Source organism: Dasypus novemcinctus, chromosome 3, assembly GCF_030445035.2.
Source record: "Dasypus novemcinctus isolate mDasNov1 chromosome 3, mDasNov1.1.hap2, whole genome shotgun sequence".
NCBI lineage: Eukaryota > Metazoa > Chordata > Mammalia > Cingulata > Dasypodidae > Dasypus > Dasypus novemcinctus.
Genome location: NC_080675.1, coordinates 34,560,970 through 34,584,016, shown reverse-complemented (window position 1 = coordinate 34,584,016; position 23,047 = coordinate 34,560,970). Strand labels below are relative to the sequence as shown.

The 23,047-nt window shown below is 40.7% G+C and overlaps 1 protein-coding gene across 6 annotated transcripts in view; it reads left to right on the top strand.

Moving 5' to 3' along the window:
- Positions 1 to 23,047, top strand: part of LIN52 (lin-52 DREAM MuvB core complex component) — a 144,387-nt gene that overhangs the window by 39,962 nt on the left and 81,378 nt on the right. The window contains exons 6-7 of one of the 6 annotated variants that reach the window (XR_011648306.1): positions 680 to 755; positions 7,727 to 15,309. The exons of 2 other annotated variants lie outside the window; for them this stretch is intronic. Coding sequence is in view for 2 of the 4 variants with exons in the window: in XM_071213796.1 (XP_071069897.1) it covers positions 19,709 to 19,710 (2 nt within the window). In the remaining 2 variants the exon portion in view is untranslated. Of the gene's footprint in view, positions 1 to 679; positions 756 to 7,726; positions 15,310 to 19,708; positions 21,218 to 23,047 lie in introns of those variants that run through there. 3 more of the 6 variants (XR_188067.4, XM_071213796.1, XM_071213795.1) reach the window with 3 other exon arrangements.

Here is a 23,047-nt window from a genome sequence, read left to right as displayed (position 1 = left end):
TCTTTCAAAATGATTGTACTGTAACCAAGAGTTAAGAATTAACAAATAATTATCATTAGTAAATCATTATATAAATGCCTTTATATTATAAAATAGCAAAAAAGATAATACCTGAAATTACTGAAGCTAGCTAGAGCGGTCTCATCCCTGTTTATGGTTACTCTAGACTTAATCTCATCCTTGTATTTGCTTGTCTTTATAATGGTAATTCCAGATTGACTTTACCTTTGTCTATAGATTAGGGTCACCCTTGTGCATGCTTATTATTGTGATGGTAATTCTATATTTAATTTACCTTTGTTTATAGATTTGGCTCACCCTGTGTATGCTTACTATTGGGATGGTAACCACTCCATCCTCCTCTGTTTAATATCCATATGGAAAGCCTTGTGACTTACCTCTCTACTCTGTACTTTCCTATCTCAGAACCTTGATCTGTGAAAATTATTGTAACTTTGTAACTCCCCCTGGTTTGGGGTCCACCTCCATCTTGTTGAACCCCTTAATGAAGTAGTCTGTGTCGAGCTCCATTCCAATTATTCATTAGCACCCTGATGTTATAAAATATTAGGATTTCTGCAGATCAGGGAGGCAGTTTTTGGGCCATCTAAGGCTACTGACCTCCTTTACTTGCTCAAACAAATAAACTCTTTCTCTCTTTGAAACCCCTGTGTCTCAGGAATTGGCTTTAAAGACGCATCGGGAGAAAAGAACCAGCTATTGCTCGGTATCAGTACAGCCAGAATTCTAACAAGGTACAGAACATTTCCATCACCACAAGAATCCCTCTTATTGCCCTTTTATAGCCACACCCTCTTTCCTCTTGCTCCCACCCCCTCCTTAACCTCTGGCAGCCACTAATTTGTTCTGTTTCTATAATTTTGTCATTTCAAAAATGTTATAGGGGAGCAGGTGTAGCTCAGTGGTTGAGTGCCTGCTTTCCATGTATGAGGTGTGGGTTGAATCTGTGGTACCTCCTGAAAAAAAAAATTCTATAATTTGAATGATAAGTATGGAAACTTTTCTGGGTTGTGGGCTTCTAGGCTCTTGGCTTATGTCACATAAAAGAATTTAAGGACATGCCATAGGGTAGGCAAGGGATTAAAGAGTTTAAGAAACAAGATAATGAGAAAAGTACACAGTCCAAGACTTGGACCATGGGCATGCTGCAGAGTGAGATGGCACGTGTGGGGCCCCAGGTCAGGCCTTTTTAAAGTCTTTCCTCCTCCTCCTTCATAATGTTGGGGGAGGACCCCAGCTGTTTGTTGTTCTGATTGGTTGTCTCACCTGCCAGGTGTTTTTTATTTGTTTGTTTGTTTATAATGGTACTGGGGCTGGGGAATAAGCCTGGGATCTCATATGTGGGAAGCCAGTGCTTAACCACTGAGCCAAGTCAACTCCCCTGAGTCGGTTTTTTCATTTGTTTTGCTTGTTTGTTTATTTAATAGTTTTTAGGAGGCACTGGGGGCCAAACCCAGACCTCCTGTGTGGGAAGCAGACATCTAACTGCTTGAGCCACATCCATTCCCATCTGCCTGTCAGTTTTCAGGGGAGCAATGGTGAGGCCTTTTGAGGGTATCTGGGGCTTTCCCTTGACCCCAAATGGGATTCTTGTTCCAAATGAGGTTTCTGTGGCCAGGTTCTTGCAGGATCGCTCAGGAGGTTTCTGGACATGGTCTCATGGCCATGTAGTCTGTCAGTCATGTTGTCTGTTGGCCATGTTGTCTGCCCGGCCTTAGCCGCCTTTCCCCTTTCACTATACTAACCTGCCTCATTTTTGAAATTGGCTTTTTTTTTTCACTCAGCATAATTTTCTGAAGATTCATCTAGATTGTTGCATGTGTTAATAGTTTGTTCCTTTTTAATAGAGAGTAGTATGTACTGCAGTTTGTTTAACCATTTACTTGTTGAAAGACATTTTGGTTGTTTCTCATTTGCGGCAACTGGAATAAAGATGCTGAAACATTTTTGTGCAGGTTGTATAGGAACGTAAGTCTTCGTTTCTTTAGGAAACATGTCCAGGAGTGGAACTACTGGGTTGTATGAGTTGCATGTTAAGTTTTTTAAGAAACTGAAGCTGTTTTCTAGAATATAGTTTTGGTATGACAAAGACAAGGAAAAAGAACTGAATAAGTGCAGTAAGTTGAGTTTCTTACCAGGTTTTGTGTTTAAGAATGACCATTTGGAAATAAACATTTTCTGTTTTTGTTGCTGTTCTTGTTTATTAGTTGAGTTTTTTGTATTCTAGAGAGTTCAACAAAACAAAAAGTGCTTTTTGTTTCAATTGTAATGTCTGTTCCTTTGTTTTTTTCTTGGTACTTTCCAACAATGGTTTGGGTTGGAAATATTTGGGAAGGTGATGATACTGTATAGGAATATATAAATGATGACAAAGGACTTTCCTGTAGGAAAACCAATCTAGAGATATAATGACTTTAAGCTATATAGAAGAAAAGTATTTTTAACCAATAAGTCTAAGTTAAAAAACTTGATAAAGGCTTCTAAATTTGGTATATCTGAAGAAGATTTTAAGTATAATAGAAAAAAGGAACAGTATTATTTTAAGAAGAGCTGTTATATTTGATTGTCTGTATTGTAGGATGATACATTTAAGACTGATCGGTTACATATACTGAAGAAATCCTTTGAGTGGACAGTTGAATATGACAGATTAAAGTTTTACAGATGGAATGCAAAGAGAAGATAGTTAAAGTAGGACTTCTGATTCAGGATATAAAAATATTCCACTGCACCTATCACTTTTTTTTTTTTTCGGTTAAAACTTTAAAAGATTAAAATACATAAAGAAAAGCACACAAATTGTATAGTTCAAGGAATTTTTACAAAGTGAACATTCCCATGTAAGCACCACCCAGAAAAGATCAAGAAATAGAATCTTCCCGATATTAAAAAACCTTCATATCCCTCCCAGTCACTACCTGCCCTTCCCCAAAAGCAAGCATTATTGTGACTTCTATAATAGTATAGAAGAATTTTGCTTGCTTTTGAGCTTTATGTAAATGAAATTACAAATTATCTACTCTTTTGTGTTTGGTTTCTTTCACTCAGCATTTGGACATGTCCTCCATCCATGTCATTGTCTTTACCATTCATTTGTTTGCTTTCATTGTCATATAGTATTTCATTGTAAGAATATACCATGATTTATTTTTTTCATTCTACTAATAATGGGCATTTGGGCTGTTTGAGGCTATTACAAGTAAATACTATGTGCATTTTTGGTATAAGTCTTTTTTTGTTACATGTATTTTTGTTGGATATGTACTTGGGAGTGGATTGTGAATGCATGAATGTTTAGCTTTGGTAGATACTTCCAGTTTCCCAAAATGGATTTACAATCCTATCAATCCTATACCAATTTACAATCCTATCAACAATTCTAATTGTTCCAAGTCCTTTACCAATAGGTGTTTTCTCAGTCTGTTAAATTCTAGCCATTCTAGTAAGTAGAATGGTGTTTCAATGTAATTTTAATTTGCATTTCTTTAATGACTAATGAGGTTGAATACCTTTTATGTGTTTATTGACCATTTAGGTAACTGTTTTACTTTGCCAAAGGGCTGTTAATGCAAAATACCAGAAATGAGTTGACTTTTATAAAGGGGATTTATTTGGGGTAAAAGCTTAGAGTTTCAAGCCCTTGAAATACCCAGATCAAGGCACCATTAGAGGTGCTACCTGACCAAATTCAGCTTTGTTGATCTTGTTGTCTGGACATGTGGCAAATCAAAATGGCCGCCAATCTCTGCTCGCCATCTCTTGGAGTCCAGCTTCTGGAGCTCAGTTGTAAGCAACAAGGCAAAGGACTTGTCTCTTTCCATCTTCTTCTATCTGTCTCGGCTGCTCTTCTTTTCTTCCTGAGTTGAGCTGCAGGCTTTCAGGCGATCTCATTTCCCTGGCCCTCAGTTTGAGCCTCTCAGGGGCTTCTCCAACCCTTGCAGCTCAGCTGCAAGAGTCCTTTCTCTCACATATGGCAGCTCTCTTTCCCTGTGTCTGTTTTTATCAGACCCAGCAAGAAGGCAGAGACTCAATCTGAGCCATGCCTCACTGACATAGTCCAATTGAAAGGGTCTTACACCCACAGGAATAGATTAGTTCACAAACATAATCTTTATCTTTTGGGGAGTCAAAATAATTTAAAACTGCCACCATAACCTCTTGTGAAGTGTGTATTCATGCCTCTTGCCCATCTTTAAAAATTGGGTTGTCAGTATTTTAAAAATGGATTTGCAAATATTGTTTATATAATTTGTATACCCATCCTTTGTCAGTTACATAAATTGCAAATATCTTAACCCACTCTGTGGCTTGCTTTTTCATTTTCTTAATGGTGTGTTTCAATGAACAGAAGTCTTTTTTATTCTCTCAACTTTTTATTTGGTCAAATTTCAAATATTTTTAAAGTTTCAGTAATATAATGAATACTCATATACCTATCACCTGTTCACCAGTTGTTAACATTTGTCACATTTGCTTTACCTCTCTCTACATAATTTTTTTTTTTTAAAGATTTATTTATTTATTTAATATCCCCCCCTCCCGTGGTTATCTGTTCTTGGTGTCTATTTGCTGCGTCTTGTTTCTTTGTCCACTTCTGTTGTCGTCAGCGGCACGGGAAGTGTGGGCGGCGCCATTCCTGGGCAGGCTGCACTTTCTTTTCTCGCTGGGCGGCTTTCCTCACGGGCGCACTCCTTGCACGTGGGGCTCCCCCACGCGGGGGACACCCTTGCGTGGCACGGCACTCCTTGCGCGCATCAGCACTGCGCATGGCCAGCTCCACACGGGTCAAGGAGGCCCGGGGTTTGAACCGCAGACCTCCCATATGGTAGACGGACGCCCTAACCACTGGGCCAAAGTCCGTTTCCCTCTATATAATTTTTTAACTTTAGTGTTGTATTCCAGAACTTTTTTTTTTTTTTAAGATTTATTTATTCCCCCCCTTTCCCTCCTCCCACCCTGCTGTTTTTACTGTTTGTATTGTCTTCTCTTCTCATTTTCACTCTTCTAGGATTCACTGGGATTCGATCCTGGAGAACTCTGATGGGTAGAGAGGTTCCCTGTCAATTGTGTCACCTCAGTTCCTGGTTTCTGCTGTACTTCACCTTAACTCTCCCCTTGTCTCTCTTTTGATGCATCATCATCTTGCTGCATGACTCACTTGTGTGAGGCACTGGCTCACCACACAGACACTCGTGCAGGCACTGGCTCACTGCGCGGGCACTCATGCAGGCACTGGCTTGCTGCATGGTCACACTTACTCTTCTTCTTTTTCACCAGGAGGCCCCAGGGATGGAACCCAGGTCCTCCCATATGATAGGCGGAAGCTCTATCAGTTGAGCCACATCTGCTTCCCTATTCCTGAACTTTTTGAGAGCTACCTATCTATACCATGACACTTCATCCCAAAATAGTTTAGCATCATCTCCTAGGAAATAGGACATACTCCAATATATCTATAATACAGTTCACACATTCATGAAATTTAACATAATACAATATGATTATCTGATGATCTAGTCCATATTCATTTTCCCCCAGTTTGGACAGAAGTTCTTTTTTTTTTATTATGCTTTTTATAAAAAATTGTCTTTTTTTTTTAAGATAAATAGATCACATAAAATGTTATGTTAAAAAACATAATAGGTTCCTGTATACCACCCCCCCCACATTCCTCCCACATCAACATCCCCTTTCGTCAGTGAGGCACATTTATTGCATTTGGTGAATACACCCGGGAGTACTGCCACATTGCATGGACCATCGTTTACATTGTGGTTCACACTCTCTGCCAGTCCATCCGGTGGGTTACAGCAGGATAAACAGTGTTCTGTATCTGTCCCTGCAGTATCATTCAGGACAACTCCAAGTCCCAAAAATGCTCCATATCACACCTCTTCCTCCCTCTCCCAGCCCTCAGCAACTCCCATGGCCACTGTCTCCATATCAATGATACAATTTCTTCCTTTGCTAGAATACCAGCAAGTCCACTCCAATCCATATTATAATCCTCCATCTTGTGGACCCTGGAATGGTGATGTCCATTCCACCTCTAAATCTAGAAGGGGTTTAGATCCCACATGGCTGATGGATGCGATTCTCCTGCTTGCAGTTGTAGACTTTATCAGTTCCCTGGTATGGTGGTTGACCATTCTCACCTCCCTGTCAGCTGATCTGGGTACGTCCAACGAACCAGAGAGTAGATGTTGCAACTCTGCTGAGCCTCAGGGCCCAGCTGGCACATGTACAGTCCAGAGATTCAAGCCTCCTGAGAATGCACAAACCTCAGCACCAATCACAGGTTCAGTAAAAGTGACAGAAGAGGCATGCATAGAGAGGTCACATCGGAGTCCAACTCCATCACAGTCAGGAGCACAAATTCCAAAGTAGGGCCCACTGGCAAGGCAATGAACTCCAGAGCCATATGTCATGACCATAGAACCTGTGTGTCTCCATAGTCCTCAGGAGCACCAGTACTGGGATTGTATCTACTTTGGCTGTCTCTGGGATCCTGCTGAGACATGCATAAGTGCTACCCCTCTGATGACCTCCCCACTCATTTTGAAGTCTCTTAGCCATATAAACTCATTTGTCTTTACAATTTCCCCCTTTTATTCAATGTTTTTTTCTAGTTGCACCCCCAGCTGGTGGTGGATGTAATCCCTTCAGCGCCAGGGAGGATCATCCCTGGGAGTCATGTCCCACACTGGGGGGAAGGTAATGCATTTATATGCTGAGTTTGGCTTAGAGAGTGGCCATATTTGAGCAACATAGAGGCTCTCAGGAGGTAATTCTTAGGCACCCTGCAGCTCTAGGTCTAGTTAAAAGTTCAAGTACATAGGCTCATAAGCATACCAATCATTGGACCAAGTTCTTAATGTTTGTATAGTTCAGTTTAACAATAGTTTCCTTTTTGGTTAATGCCACCCCTGTAATTTTCATTTGGGTTATGATAATATCAAAGCTCTAGCATCTCAGAAATAAATCCTAGATTACTAGGATGACTTGGCTGGCTGAATTCTTTGTTCCCCCTACTTCTCTTCCATTGGAATATCAGAATATCAATATTGGTTACATAATAGAAGTAAAATATTCAAATGGAGAAAGTGAAGGTGTTTTTTCCTTCATATCACTGGTTTCCCTTATTTTATGTGTAAATTTTCTGACAACTTTGTTGAGTGATACCTTTTTAAAAAAAAAAGATTTATTTATTTCTCTCCCCTTCTCCCCCCCCCACCCCAGTTGTCTGTTCTCTGTGTCTATTTGCTGTGTCATCTTTGTCCACTTCTGTTATTGTGCGTCATCTTGTGTCAGCTCTCAGGGTGTGCAGCACCATTCCTGGGCAGGCTGCACTTTCTTTCGCGCTGGGCGGCTCTCCTTACGGGGTGCACTCCTTGCGCATGGGGCTCCCCTGCGTGGGGGACACCCCTGCATGGCAAGGCACTCACTCCTTGCACGCATCAGCACTGTGTGTGGGCCAGCTCCACATGGGTCAAGGAGGCCTGGGGTTTGAACCGCGGATCTCCCATGTGGTAGACAGATGCCCTAACCATTGGGTCATGTCCCAATGCTGCCCCCCCCTTTTTTTTAGAGGGTACCAGGGATTAAATCCACAACTTTGTACATGGGAAGCAGGTGCTCAACCACTGAGCTACATCTGCTTCCCAATAAGGGTTGGTTTTTTTCATTTGTTTTTGTTTGTTTTTAGGAGGAACCAGGGATCAAATCCAGGACCTTGTACTGGAGAAGGAGGGGCTCAACCAGTTGAGCTACATCCGCTCCCCAAGATGATGCCTTTTTAAATATACTACCATTTGTCATTTGAAAATACTTGGAAAACCACTTTTACTTGGAAAGCCAAAGCATCTTTATTTATCTGTTGACTAACTTGGGCATTGCATGATAAAAGAACTTGCATGATGAGGAACTACCCATTTGATATGTTCAACTATTTTAGAACTGAAAAGGAAGGAATAAAGAAGATTATAAATCACTTTAATAATTAAAACTCAGACCACTTAATTATAAAATCAAAATAAGACAGACAGTATAGTATATGTGTGGAATCCATTGTAGCTACTAGTCTAAGAAATAGAGTGAATTGATAATATGGAGTGGAAACAGCAGACCTAAGCAATGGAGAATTGTTAGAACGAGAAAAGTTGTTTGGGTAGAGATGGGAAAAACTCTGGGAATTACACTAGAGCCATTGATTTCACTTGGGTTATTAATGACTTAGATAAATGCTATGCTTATGGACCTTACAGTTTGACCCTAGAATGGGAAATTTACAATGTGCAATGGTTTATCTTTACAAACACTTGAGCCTATTAGAGAGAGGTTTCTTTTGAAGAATGGTTTTAAGCATTTAAAAAAAAAAGTAACTTCATGTGGATTGGAGCTACATTTTGTAGAAATAAACTTGTCCAGATTCCCAGCAAAGCAAAAATAAAAATCACCATGAAGGAGTAAATGTATTGCTGCGAAAATACACAAGGAAAAAGAGATTGGGCATCTTTGTTTTGAAGGAAATCACTAGCACTCTACATGATTTTTAGTGGCTTAGTGCCCAGCAAAGTTTTTCTTTTTCAGTTCACAGATCCTTTGTAGAAATGAATACATTGTAACTAATATAAAATATGTGAACAATGACTTTAAATCCCTATTTGGAGGATCTAAAACATATTAAATATATTCGGAGACTGTTGGTTTAACTGTGGGCATTTGGAGAGGCCAGATCCAAGGAATTATATCCTATTTATAATCAAAAGGTTGAAAAACTTGTCTAGGTTAGAGAAAGCTTTTGGAGGATGTACTGTCTCATTGTATTGAACAACATGTAGGAATTGCTTTTACAGAATATAGCTGAAGAAGTGCCAGTTTGAGGAAACTTAGGCTAGTGGAGAGAAGTCATTACCAGAATATGATGAAAGGCAAAGAACACTAATCTGGAGATAAGTAGATGGGAGCCAGATGTTAAAGAAATAGCTGAAGGGTGAAGATAATATATAGTGGTTAGGAACTTGGGTTCTGGAGTCATACAGCTTTATTATGAACCTGAGTCTACTGCCTACTGCTGAGTTAGGCAAGTTACTTAATTTTCTAAACCCTAGGGTTTTCATTTGAGAAATGGAGATGATGGCCTTGCTACTGTGGTTCTCAAACTCTTTATGCTCTTAAAAATTATTGATGACCCCAAAGAGCTTTTGTTTATGTGGGTTATATATACCTGTAATTAAGATTTTATAAATTAAAACTGAGAAAAAATTAAAATACATATTAGGGAAACGGACTTTGGCCCAGTGGTTAGGGCATCCGTCTACCATATGGGAGGTCCGCGGTTCAAACCCCGGGCCTCCTTGACCCGTGTGGAGCTGGCCCATGCGCAGTGCTGATGCGCGCAAGGAGTCCCCTGCCACGCAAGGGTGTCCCCCGTGTGGGGGAGCCCCACGCGCAAGGAGTGCGCCCGTGAGGAAAGCCGCCCAGCGTGAAAAGAAAGAGCAGCCTGCCCAGAAATGGCGCCGCCCACACTTCCCGTGCCGCTGACAACAACAGAAGCGGACAAAGAAACAAGACGCAGCAAATGGACACCAAGAACAGACAACCAGGGGAGGGGGGGGAAATTAAATAAATAAATAAATCTTTAAAAAAAAATAAAATAAAATAAAATACATATTAATCGATTTTAAAAATAGGAGTAAAACCATAACATGTTAACATAAATAACATATTTTTATGAGGAATAATTATTTTCCAGATCAAAGTTATAGAGAAGAGTGGCATTGTTTTATATTTTTTCTAATCTCTTTACTGTCTGGCTTGCTAGAAGACAACTGGGTTCTCTAATCTGGTACATTCAGTTTGTTAGGATACCTTATGATAGGTAGGCTGTGGAAAACTCTACTGTATACTTATGAGAGCATGAGTAAAAAAAGGCATCTCAGTATAATAAAAATAGCTTGACCTCATGAACTCTCTGAAAGGGGCCTGGAGAACCCCAGGATCCCTAGGGGTTCCCTGACCACATTTTGAGTTGTTTCCTTAAAGATTTGATAAAATATTATTTATAAAGTCCTTAGCATAGTGTCTGACAATAAGTGTTCAAAACCTATTTACTCTTGTTGTCATTATGGACAACATATGAGAAATTTTAAGCACAGTAAGCATGTGATCAGATTTACATACTTACAAAAATCTCTCTGCCAGTGTGGTGAAGAATGAGAGTGGCAACAGGGAAACAAGTTAGGTTCCTTCAGAAGGCCAGACTAAAATGGTAAATCTTGAGCTAAGACAGTATCAGTGAAAATGGAAAATAAAGGATAGATTCTAGAGATCTGGGTAGTAAATGGAAAGTCTTAGTGACTGATTGGATGTATTAGGGTGGGGGAGTCCTGGACAGAAAGAGAAATCAAGAATAACTTAACCCATGCTGTGAGCCGAGTACCCACGTAAGTGTCTGCATGACGAGCCGAGTGCCCACACAAGTGAGTTACACAGCAAGACAATGACGCAATAAAAGAGAGAGGAAGAGGAGAGTCAAGGTGAAACGCAGGAGAAACCAGGAACTGAGGTGGTGCAGGTGACAGGGAACCTCTGTCCACATCAGAGGTCCCCAGGATTGAATCCCGGTGAATCCTAGAGGAGAAAAAACCAGACAAAAAGAGAAATAGATGTAGTTGGTGCTGGGGTTTAGTGTATACCCAGGGGACCTGAATCTCTGGACTGTCCATGTGATAGCCAGGCCCTGAGCCTCAACAGACTAGCAACTCCTACACTCTGGTTTATTGGACTTACCCCACTCAGCTAACATGGAGGTGAAGAAGGTCAACCACCACACCAGGGAGCCAAGAGTGCCTACAACTGAAAGCAGGAGAATTGCATCCAGCAACCATGTGGAATCTAAGCCCCCTCTTGAGATAGATGTGGAGTGGACACAACCATTGTAAGGTCCACAGGATGCAGGAATAGAGTATGGATTAGAGCGGACTTCCTGATATTATAATCATGAACTATTGTGATTAGTAATCGAAGAAAATGTGGCATTGGTGTGGAGAAAGTGGCCATGGTGGCTGCCGGGGGTAGGGAGTGGGAGGAAGAGATGTGATGTGGGGGCATTTTCGAGGTTTGGAGTTGTCCTTGGTGGTGCTGCAGGGACAGTTACTGGTCATTGTAAGTCTTCCCATGGCCCACTGGGTGGACTGTGGGAGAGTGTGGGCTATGGTGTGGACCATTGACCATGAGGTGCAGCGGTGCTCAGAGATGTATTCACCACGTGCAATGAACGTCTCATGATGATGGAGGAGGTTGTTGTTATGGGGGGAGTAGAGGGGTGAGGGGGGTGGGAGGTATATGAGGACCTCATTTTTTGAATGTAACATTAAAAAAATAAAGACCAAAAAAAAGAGTAAATAGATATAGAAGATCACACAGCAAATGGACACAGACAGCAAAATAGCAGAGCAGGGGCAGGGAGGTAAAGTAAATATTCAAAAAAATAAATGCAATTAAAAAAAAGAATAACTTGGGCCTCTAACTTGGCTCAATATAGGAAGAAAAGCCACTTTGAGAAGAAAGCTTGATGATTTCAGTTATAGGTGTATCTAGAAGCCATCTAGGTGTATATAAACCTAGGAGACAGTTGAATATATGAATATAGAGCACAGGAAGTAGAGTTTTGGATATCATCAGCTTATAGATTATAGTTAAAGACATAGACAAGGAGAGTATCCAGGAAGGAAATTGGGTAGTTTGGAAACAAAATCCTAGTCTGGTAGGTGGCCTCTAAAATGGTCCTCAATAATCCATGCTACTGTTATTTGTTCCCTGTGTAATCGCCTTTAGAGTGTGGGCTGGACCTAATGACAGCAAAAGTGAAAGGATGTCACTTCTGAAATTAGGTTACAAAGAGACTTCTCTTTTTTCTCCTTTCTGTCTATCCCTGCTTTTCTAGGTTCTGTCTCTGTCCTCTCTTACTCTGTGTCTCTCTTGGAGCCCTTGTTCTGGAAGAAGTAAGCACCTTGTTGTATGTATGGGGAGAAAACTGGCTTGGGAATTATAAGATCCTGGTCACTGGAAGTAAACCTGCCCTTCTACTTACTAACTTGACAAGTTACTCCTTTCTTGATTTTCATTTTCCTAGACTGTCAAATGGAGGTAATAATACCTATCTCTTGGGTTGTTAAGTTTAATTTAGATGATGATTATAAAATGCCTAGTATTAATCTTCTTGACCTTGGAATTTGGCAATGGATTCTTACATGTGACATAAAAAACATGAGAAACAAATGAAAAAATAGATAAGTTGGACTTAATCACAATTTTAAAAATTTTGGGCTTCAAAGGACAATATCAAGAAAGTGAAAAGAGGGAAGCGGACTTGGCGCAATGGATAGGGCATCTGCCTACCACATGGGAGGTCCACAGTTCAAATCCCGGGCCTCTTTGACCCGTGTGGAGCTGGCCCATGCACAGCGCTGATGCGCGCAAGGAGTGCTGTGCCACACAGGGGTGTCCCCTGTGTAGGGGAGCCCCACGTGCAAGGAGTGCACCCTGTAAGGAGAACCACCCAGTGCGAAAGAAAGTATAGCCTGCCCAAGAATGGCACCACACACACGGAGACCAACATAGCAAGATGATGCAACAAAAAGAAACACAGATTCCTGATGCCGCTAATAAGGATAGAAACAGTCACAGAAGAACACAGAGCGAATGTAAATACATACAATGGTGTTGTAGCTTCCTAGCAGCTAAAATAAATACCATGCAATGGGTTGGGTTAAACAATAGGAATTTTTTGGCTCACAGGTTTGAGGCTTAACAGAAATCCAAAATTAAGGTGATGCTTTCTCCTAGAAGACTGACATTCTGGAGCTTTTCTGACACATGACAATGCACATGGCAGCTTTTCCTTTTTCCTGGCTTCTCTTTTCTCTTTTGGGTTCCACTGACTTCCTCCTTCTGGCTGCCCTGCCCATGGCTTCTGTCTTTCTGATTTATAAAGGACTTCATTAATCTGGACTGAAGGCAAACTGATTCATTTGGACCACACCTTAACTGAAGTAACATCTTGAAGAGACATTATTTGCAGTGAGTCCACACCCACCAGAATACGAACCAAGACCTAGAACATGTCTAAACTGAGGTACATAATTTAGTCTACCACAAATCGAATATTATTCAGCCATGAATGAAGTATTGAAACATGCTATAATATGGATGAATCTTGAAAACATGCTAAATGAAAGAAACCAGACACAAAAGGTCACCTATTATATCATTTCATTTATATGAAACATCCAGAATAGGTAAGTCCATAGAGACAGAAAGCAGATTGCTGGTTGCCAGGACTCAAGGAGAGTGGAGAATGGGGGATAGCTGCTTAAAGGATATGGATTTTCCTTGTGGGTGATGAAAATGTTTTAGAACTTGATTTAGGTATACACAATATTGTGAATCTACTAAATGCCATTGACTTGTATACTTTAAGAATAATTTTAGGAGAACAGTGTGGCTCAAGCAGTTGAGCTCATGCTTCCTACATGGGAGGTCCTGCATTTGATTCCTGGTGCCTCCTGAAGAAACAAAAATAAACAACAAGCAAAACAAATGAAATAAACCAACCCAGGGAAATCGCTGTGGCTCAGTGATTGAGTGCCAGCTTCCTGACTTCAATCCCTGGCCCCCACTGGTACCTCAAAAAAAAAATTTTTTTTAATGCAAATTTTGACTCAATTTCTAAGAAATATTTAATATGGTGTTTGAAATCAGTAAGCTATCAATAAGTGTTAGGTATTATTTCCCAGTGTCTTTATCAATAATTTAGGTCTGTGACCTTTGGCAAGACACTTACCTATCTCTGGGCATCAGTTTCTCAGTTGAAAAATGAGGTGGTTGGATTAGAAGACGTCTAAGGTCCTTCTAGCCTTAAAATTCTATTACTTTAAAAGACATAACATTTAATTCCTATGGAGATACCTTCAGGGTACTGTGTGTGGCACCAAGGATTTAGCAATAAATAAGACAGACATAGTTCCTACTGTCATAGAGATTAACTTTCTATTAGATAAGGCTTTGTGCAAATAATTGTTAGCTAATAAATTATGCTGAGTACAATGTGGGGCAAGGGTAAGAGAGCAGGGATGGTTTTCATGGGAAAAAGATAATTTAGATCTGAAGAATAAGTTGGAGTTAACTGGGTAAAGGGAGGAAGAAGAGCTTTCAAAAAGGAACAGCCAAGTCTGGTAGGAGGAAGGAACCTGGTGCCTTTGAAGAACTGGAAAAAGGCTACTGTGACTGGAAATCAGACAGTGACTAATGAGATAGACAAAGGCTGGATATTAATGATTTTAGACATTATCCTAAGAGCACTGAAGTCATTGAAGGGCTTTTGAAGCAAGCAATATTCTAATATTCAGTTTCTGGTCATGCAGAGAATGGTTTGAAGGAAGACAAGAGAGAAACTAGAGAGACCAAATAGGAGGTCATTGCTGTGGCTATGGTCCATAGAACTGGGGTACTGGCAGTAGACTCGGAGAGAAGTAGATGAATTTGAAACTGATTTTGGATGAAGAAAAAGTCAAATGATTGACCATGGGAAATGAGAGAGAGGAGATGAGGTGCCAAGGATGACTCCTAGATTTTTCCCTTGAGCATGTAAGACAGTGACATGCAAAGAGCAATGGAGGAACTCTGACTTTTGGCCATGATAGAATATCAGGGACTAGATTTACCTTCCCACCTGAACCAATTTTTTTTAAATGATAAAATATATGAAATAATGCTTTTCAGGACAGTGGGAATTAGGCAACAAAGGGCAGTGATACCTGAGAGGCAGGATATAAATGATGTAAGCCCTATGATTGTCCCAGTTTACTGCTTTGAGAGTTTCCAGGCTGCAGTGCAGGGAGGGGAAATCAGGCCAAGCCTGGAGGGATAAAAAATGTAAATGAAGTTTCGGAGAGGGCTTGAGGGGTTAGGGTTGAGAGCACCGAGGTGTTGGCCTTAGATTGGAAGAGAAATGGCTGCTGTGGTAATTGGAAGAAAGAACAGATAAAGATCCAGGTTTGTGAGATGATGGGAAGATGAGGGATTTATGTTGGGATCACTGGCTATTTCCTTTCTGAATCTCTCCAGTTCAAATTACTTGAACATTTATCAGGAAATTAAGAATTAGATATGCTTTTCATGTGGACTATGAACTTTTAATTCTTGGAATTAAACTTTTAATTCTTAAGAAATCTGGTTTCTTATTTGTTTATCCAGGCTATCCTGCAACAAATAACCAGTCCAAGACCCAGAGCTGTTGTTCATTGTGCTTAGTTAAATAGCACATTTGTGCTTTTCCTGGGTTTTAGCTATATTAAATAATTCGCTGGTATCATCTTAGAATTCCTGAATGCTACAGTATTTCTAATTAAGATTTTAAGGAAATCAAGATTTAAGTATTTAAGTGACTGAGTTTCCTGCCCTTAAAGATCTCCGTTGGGTCTATCTTTTCAAAATTGCAGCTAATATGGGGAAAAACAGCTCCTAAAATGTTAAAGCTCTGCTGGGTTTTATTTAGAGTAAAAATGGTCTTGAATCATTGTAAACAAAATTAGAAATGGTATATGTGTAATGATAAAGATTAGAAATGGCTTAGAGAGCTCTGAAGTAATTAAGTAAATTGTAGTGCTAATAATGTATCTGTATACAGGTTTTATGTCAAAGATTGTAGAAGAAAGTCATAGAATCTTTTTTGAAATATGTATTTTATTTTTTTACTTTTTAATTTGAAATAGTTCAAATTGACAGGACAATGATAAAAATAATACAGACCCTACACAGAGAACTCCAACATACCCCTATCTATCCACCTTACCCTCATATACCTAGATCCACCAATTTTAACTTTTACCACATTTGCTGTATCATTCCATCCATCCATCCATCCACCTATCCATCCATCCATCCATCCATTTATCAGTAGGTTGTATACATTATGCTCCTTGAACATTTTATATTGCCATATACATTTCAAGGATAGTGACTTATGTAACCACCTTAAGTGCAGTTATCAAGTTCAAGATATTTAACGTTGATCACCTTTATGTAATTCTTGTCACAAGTTTTATCTTATGTATTATGAATCTAAGACCATTGGTTTTTTTTAAAAAAGATTTATTTATTTATTTATTTATTTCTCTCCCCTGCCCACCTACCCCCCCCCCCCCCCCGCTCTGGTTGTCTGTTCTCTGTGTCTATTTGCTGCATCTTCTTCTTTGTCCGCTTCTGTTGTCAGAGGCACGGGAATCTGTGTTTCTTTTTGTTGCGTCATCTTGTTGTGTCAGCTCTCTGTGTGGGCGGTGCCATTCTTAGGCAGGCTGCACTTTCTTTCACACTGGGCGGCTCTCCTTATGGGGCGCACTCCTTGTGCATGGGGCTCCCCTACGTAGGGGACACCCCTGCGTGGCATGGCACTCCTTGTGCGCATCAGCACTGCTCATGGGCCAGCTCCACACGGGTGAAGGAGGCCCAGGGTTTGAACTGCGGACCTCCCATGTGGTAGACAGACGCCCTAACCACTGGGCCAAGTCCACTTCCCCATTGGTTTTTATTATTACATTTAATGCATTTGCCTTTTAGATCCTTTCAGAAGTATAAAGTGGAATTAGAAACCCAAAAATTCAATAGTACAGGTATTTGTATTTACCCATGTCGTTATCTTTATTGGAGAACTTTATTTCTTCATATGGCTTTGATCTATTGTCTACTATCTTTTCCTGTCAACTTGCAGAACTTTTGTTAGCATCTCTTGTGGGACCAGTCTAGTGATGACAAAGTCCCTCAGCTTTTATTTACCTAGAAATGTCTTAATCTCTCCCTCATTTTTGAAACACAATTTTGTCAGATACAGAATTGTTGGTTGGCAATTTTTTTACTTTCACACTTTAAATACATTATTTCACTGGTTTTTTGCCTCCACGGTTTCCAGTGAGAAACTGGCACTTCATCTTATTGAGGCTACCTTGTATGTGACACATTGCTTCCTCTTTGGGCTTTCAGAATTCTCTTTACCTTTGGCATTTGACACTTTGATTATAATACACTGCAGCTTGGGTCTATTTGCTTTTATTTGGAGTTTGTTGAGCATCTTGCATGTATATATTCATGTCTTTCATTAAATTTGGGACATTTTCTGTCATTATTTCCTTGCCTATTTTCTCTACCCCTCTCTTCCTCCCTTCTTCCCTCCCTCCGTACCTCTCTCCCTCTCTTCCTTCTTCCCTCTCCCACAGTGCACATACTTGCATTGATAATATACAGACCCCACACAGAGAACTCCAACATACCCCTACCTATCCACCCCACCCTCAGATACCCAGATCCACCAATTTTAAGTTTTGCCACATTTGCTGTATCATTCCATCCATCCATCCATCCATTTATCAAGTATATCAAGTATACTTGATAATGTCCCAAAGGTTCATCAGGCTCTGTTTACTTTTCTTTGTTCTTTCTATTCTGCTTCTCAGACAGGATGATTTCAATCATCTTATCATCAAGTTCATTGATTTTTTTTTCCTGCTAGCTTCAATCTGCTGTTAAAATCCATTAGGGAATGCTTTATTTCTATTACTGTGGTTTCCCACTCTGTTTGCTCTGTTTGGTTCCTTTTCGTAATTTCCATCTCTCTATTGATATTCTCTTTGTGTTAATCTATCATTTTCCTGATTTCCCTTTGTTCTCCCCCTCCCCCCCCCCCGTTGTCTGCTCTCTGTGTCAACTTGTTGTGTGTTCTTCTGTGTCTTTTTGCACCCTCAGTGGCACCGAGAAACGGCATCTCTTTTTTGTTACATCATCTTGCTGTGTCAGCCCTCCGTGTGTGCGGCTCCACTCCTGGGCAGGCTGTGCTTTTTTCACGTGGGGTGGCTCTCCTTGCAGGGTGCACTCCTTGCATGTGGGGCAACCCCACACAGGGGCGCCCCTGTGTGGCATAGCACTCCTTGCACATGGCAGCTCTTGTGTGGGCGAGCTCACCACACGGGTCAGGAGGGCCTGGGGATTGAAACTTGGACCTCCCCATATGGTAGGCGAATGCTGTATCAGCTAAGCCACGTCCACTTCCCTCCCTTCATTCTTTGCCAATGTTTTCCTTTATGTCTTTGAGCATGTTTAAAAAAAGTCCTTGGTATATCCCATGTCTGATCCTCCTAGTTGATGCTTTCTAATGCTTAATCTTCTCCTTTGCCTGGGCCATCATTTGCAGCTTCTTTGTATGTTTTGTAATGTTTTGTTTAAACCTGGACATTTTGTTATTTGAATGTGTTATCACTTAAATTTAGACTCTGTAGCATCTGTTCCTTGAGCTAGCTAGTGTTATGACAGAAGCTAACAAAAAAAAAACAAAAGAAAACCGCATCTTGCCCAGTCCTTACAGATTGACCTGTGCAAGTGCTCTATTTCAGAGCTTATCCACACAATGGGTTGCATGAGAATAGCTCCAGTCCAGAGTGTAGGGCCCTCCCTGATCCTTCCTGAGCATGCAAGTGGTCCTAGGAATTCCCCCATTTCAGTTACAAGTGTTCCCTCTTCCCTAGGAAAGTTTCCTCCTGGTTCAGGCACTTGCACTATATGTCCTACAGCCTGCAATCCCTTGCCCCAGGCAGCATGACCTTACTGGTCTCCCAGAGAATTTTGCTGGAGAGTTCTCTGAGCTGTCTTCTACACACAGGACAAGTTTTGGGATGGGCACCACCAGACAGATTGGACCAGACATACATGCTCCCTAGCATGAGCATGAGGGCCACTCTGTTCCTTGTGGAACTGGGACCAGGGATCCACACTGTGAGTTGGTCAGCTCTGAAACTAAGCCAGTGAGGGGTGGTGGAAAGGCCAGCCAGGGAACCACGGGATTGCTTCTAAGAAGCCCTTTTCTTGATTCAGCTCTTGCCCTGTGACTTTAATCTCTTAACTCTCTTTTTGGAGTCCTGAGGAAAAAGTTTCAGCCATTTCTTGCTGGTTGCGCAAAGATTCTGTCAGGGGAAGAGGATGTGGCTCAAGTGATAAGGCTTCTGCCTACCATATGGGAGGACCCAGGTTCAATCCCTGGGACCTCCTGGTGGAAAAGAAGAAGAGAAAGGCGGTGAGCCAGTGCCTGTGCAAGTGCCTGCCTGGTGAGCCAAGTGCCCGCTTGAGTGCCTGCATGGTGAGTCAGTGCCTATGCAAGTGAGTCACGCAGCAAGATGATGATGCAACAGAAGAGAAATGAAGGGGAGAGTCAAAGCAAAGCGCAGCAGAGACCAGGAACTGAGGTGGCGCAATTGACAGGGAAACTCTCCACATCAGAGGTCCCCAGGACCGAATCCCTCTGAATCCTAGAGGAGAAAATGAGAAGACAAAAGAGAAATAGATACAGAAGATCGCACAGCAAATAGACATAGACAACAACAACAAAAAACAGTAGGGCAGGGGAGGGGAAAATAATAATAAATAAATCTTTAAAAAAGAATATTCTGCCAGGAGATAGAACCCTGAAGCATTTTATTCGGCCATCTTGTTCAGAGTGGGGCCTGTAGTATGTATCCCCCCCACCCCTATGGCTTCCTCGTCTTTTTGTTCATTGTTTTTTGTTCATTGTCTGCTCATTTTGCTTGTTGTCTGCTCATTGTTTTTGCTTGATGTCTGCTTGTTGTTTGTTTGTCTTCTTTAGGAGATACTGGGAACTGAATCTGGGGCCTCCTTTGTGGGAGGAAGGCACCCAACTGCCTGAGCCACATCCACTGCCTATAGTATGTATTTTTAGAAGTTGAGTATGAGTTTTTATTTTTTTGCTATTATAAAAACAGTACTTACTCATTATAGAAAATGTAAAGAAAATAAAGTTCACCTAAAATTCCAACATCCCAAAATAATCACTATTTAAAAATTTTTTAGTACAACCCTCTAAACACTTCTAAGATATATGTTAATTTTACATACATGACATCATGCTATTTCTTTTTCATCAGAATAGCATTCACTAGTGTGTTGAGAACTAAATTTGATACCCATGAAGACATAGCAAAATCATCAGTTTAATGTCTGCATAGAATACCATTTTATGATGTTATAATTTATTTTATTAATTCTCTCTTAATGGACTTTCAGGCTGTTCTCAGTGTTTTACTAAGATATATCATGCTGCGGTGAGCATCCTTTGCTGGATCAAAGGGAATGTACTTTTAAAATTTTATACTTTTTACCATAGTGACCTCCAGAAAGACTGGTCCAAGTTACACTTCTTGAACAGTTCATGAAAGTACTCGTTCCTACTTCCCAGCCAACCCTAAATATTGTTAAACTTTGTAATACTTACCAGTTTTATGGGTGAAAAATTATATTCAGTATTTTTATTTGCATTTCTTTGATTGCTAATAAAGTTGTATCTCCTGGCCATTGTTTTCTCCTCTTTTTATGAGTCTCCTGTTACAGTCCTTTTCTATTTTTCTGTTGGTTCTGCTTTCATCATTTTAAATGTGAGGAAACTGAGGTCTAAAGAAATGAAGTGATTTGCCCGGGTTCACCCAATAATTTAGTGACAGAATCAGCAATCATAGCCTGGTATGACTGGAAGGGAACCTTGGAGATCATTGAGTCCCAACCCTCTAATATTACAGATGTAGAAGCAGAAGCCTAAAGATGTTAGGTGACTTTCCCAAGGACAGCTACAAAGAGTATTAGATGCAGACCCAGGAATCTGAATCTGGTATTATGAGATCATGAAGAAGGAAAGGCAAGTAACAGTTATGAGTCCACTGTATTTCTTACATGTGACTTCTCATTTCATTCTCACTTAGTTCTCACTACTATTCTTCATATTGCCATTTGTTTATTTATTTATTTAGATTTTTAAAATTTATTTCTCTCCCTGCCCCCCATGTTGTCTGCTCTCTGTGTCCATTCGCTGTGTGTTCTTCTGTATCTGCTTCTATTCTTGTCAGCGGCACCGGGAATCTGTGTCTCTTTTTGTTGCGTCATCTTGCTGCATCAGCTCTCCGTGTGTGCCATGCCACTCCTGGGCAGGCGTGGCAGGTTGAACTTTCTTTCGCGCTGGATGGCTCTCCTTATGGGGCGCACTCCTTGCATGTGGGGCTCCCCTACGTGGGGGACACCCCTGCATGGCACGGCACTCCTTGCGCACATCAGCACTGTGTATGGGCCAGTTCCACGCGGGTCAAGGAGGCCCTGGGTTTGAACTGTGGACCTCCCATGTGGTAAGTGGACCTCCATCCATTGAGCCAAGTCTCTTTCCCCATATTGCCATTTAAATAGATGATTTAACTGAAGTTCAGATAACATCAATAATTTTTTTAGTGTCATATACCTAGTTATTTGGAAAACTGGAACTAGAATCTCAAGTCTTTTGATTCGTTTTTTTTTTTAATAGCAATAGAGTTTTTTTTTTTCTCTCCCCTTCCCTCCACCCACCCCCACACCCCAGTTGTCTGTTCTCTGTGTCCATTTGCTGCGTGTTCTTCTGTGACTGCTTCTATCCTTATTAGCGGCACCTGGAATCTGTGTCTCTTCCCCACCCCCCTAAAGATTTATTTATTTATTTAACCCCCCCCCCCCCCCCCCCCCGTTGTCTGTTCTCTTTGTCTATTTTGCTGCGTCTTGTTTCTTTGTCCACTTCTGTTGTCGTCAGCGGCACGGAAAGTGTGGGCGGCGCCATTCCTGGGCAGGCTGCACTTTATTTCACGCTGGGCGGCTCTTCTTACGGGGTGCACTCCTTGCACGTGGGGCTCCCCTACACGGGGACACCCCTGCGTGGCACAGCACTCCTTGCGCGCATCAGCACTGCGCATGGTTCAGCTCCACACGGGTCAAGGAGACTCGGAGTTTGAACCACGGACCTCCCATGTGGTAGACGGGTGCCCTAACCACTGGGCCAAGTCCACTTCCCAAGTCTCATGGTTCTTAATACAGGGTTATCATTGCCTCTCAGAATAGTAAAACAGTGGGTATGTTCTTGAATTCAGAGTCATTTAGTGAAATATGATTTGCCTTTGGGAAGCATGTAAATAGAACTCTGTCTCTATTTAATAGTTCCTGTTTAATATGGATACAAATCTGACACTTAAGAACTTAAGGTAATTTTCATGTTAAGCAAAAGCAAATTAGAGTCCCTGTCTTGTGTTTATTGAATAAATGGAATTGAGATCCATGGGCTAGATATGACTTAAGGTTTTTTTTAGTAGTCATTTCTGGATTGAAACTCTCAGCATTTCCATAGACCTGTTTTTATTCCATTGAGAGTCAAATCTTAATATATAAGATGAAAATGACATTTGGGTTCTCTGAAGTGTAAAATGGACCTCAAATCATCAAGGGGTCAATAGGAACAAAATCGAAACCATGTCAGTTGCATCTTCCGTATCTCTAAAAAAAATCCTTTTAACCTTCACAGTGCTTAGAATTTCAGAATCACATTAGAGCTAATTTGGTTGAAGGTTCATCCTGTAGAGATGCACAAAGATTGGTATAACTTGTTTGTCACTTTGTTGACACTCTTGGTTTGATTCACTTAAATAGAGGTTATTGGTAAAAGCTTAGGCTCTACATTTCTGCTTTCTAAAGTAATCTCTTGTTTTAATTGATTTTATATCTATATATTATATATTATATAAATATATATATATTTTTTAGAGAAGTTGTGAACTGACAAAACAATCATGGAAGTATGCAAAATTCCCATACAACACCCCTCCACCAATACATCACATTGTTGTGGAATACTTATTTCAGATTATGAGATAATACCATCAGACTATTACCACTAATTATTGTCTATAGCGTTCATTTGGTATATTTTTTTCCATACCCCCCTATTATTAACACAGTACTTCTTTGGTATTGATGCAAGACTATTATAATATTGCTGTTAATGATGGTCCATAGGTTACATGTATTTTTCCCATGCTTCTCCATAGTCTTACCACCTTGTAATAGTAATGTATATTTGTTCTAGTTTATAGAAGAACGTTCTTATATTTGTACTGCTAACCATAAT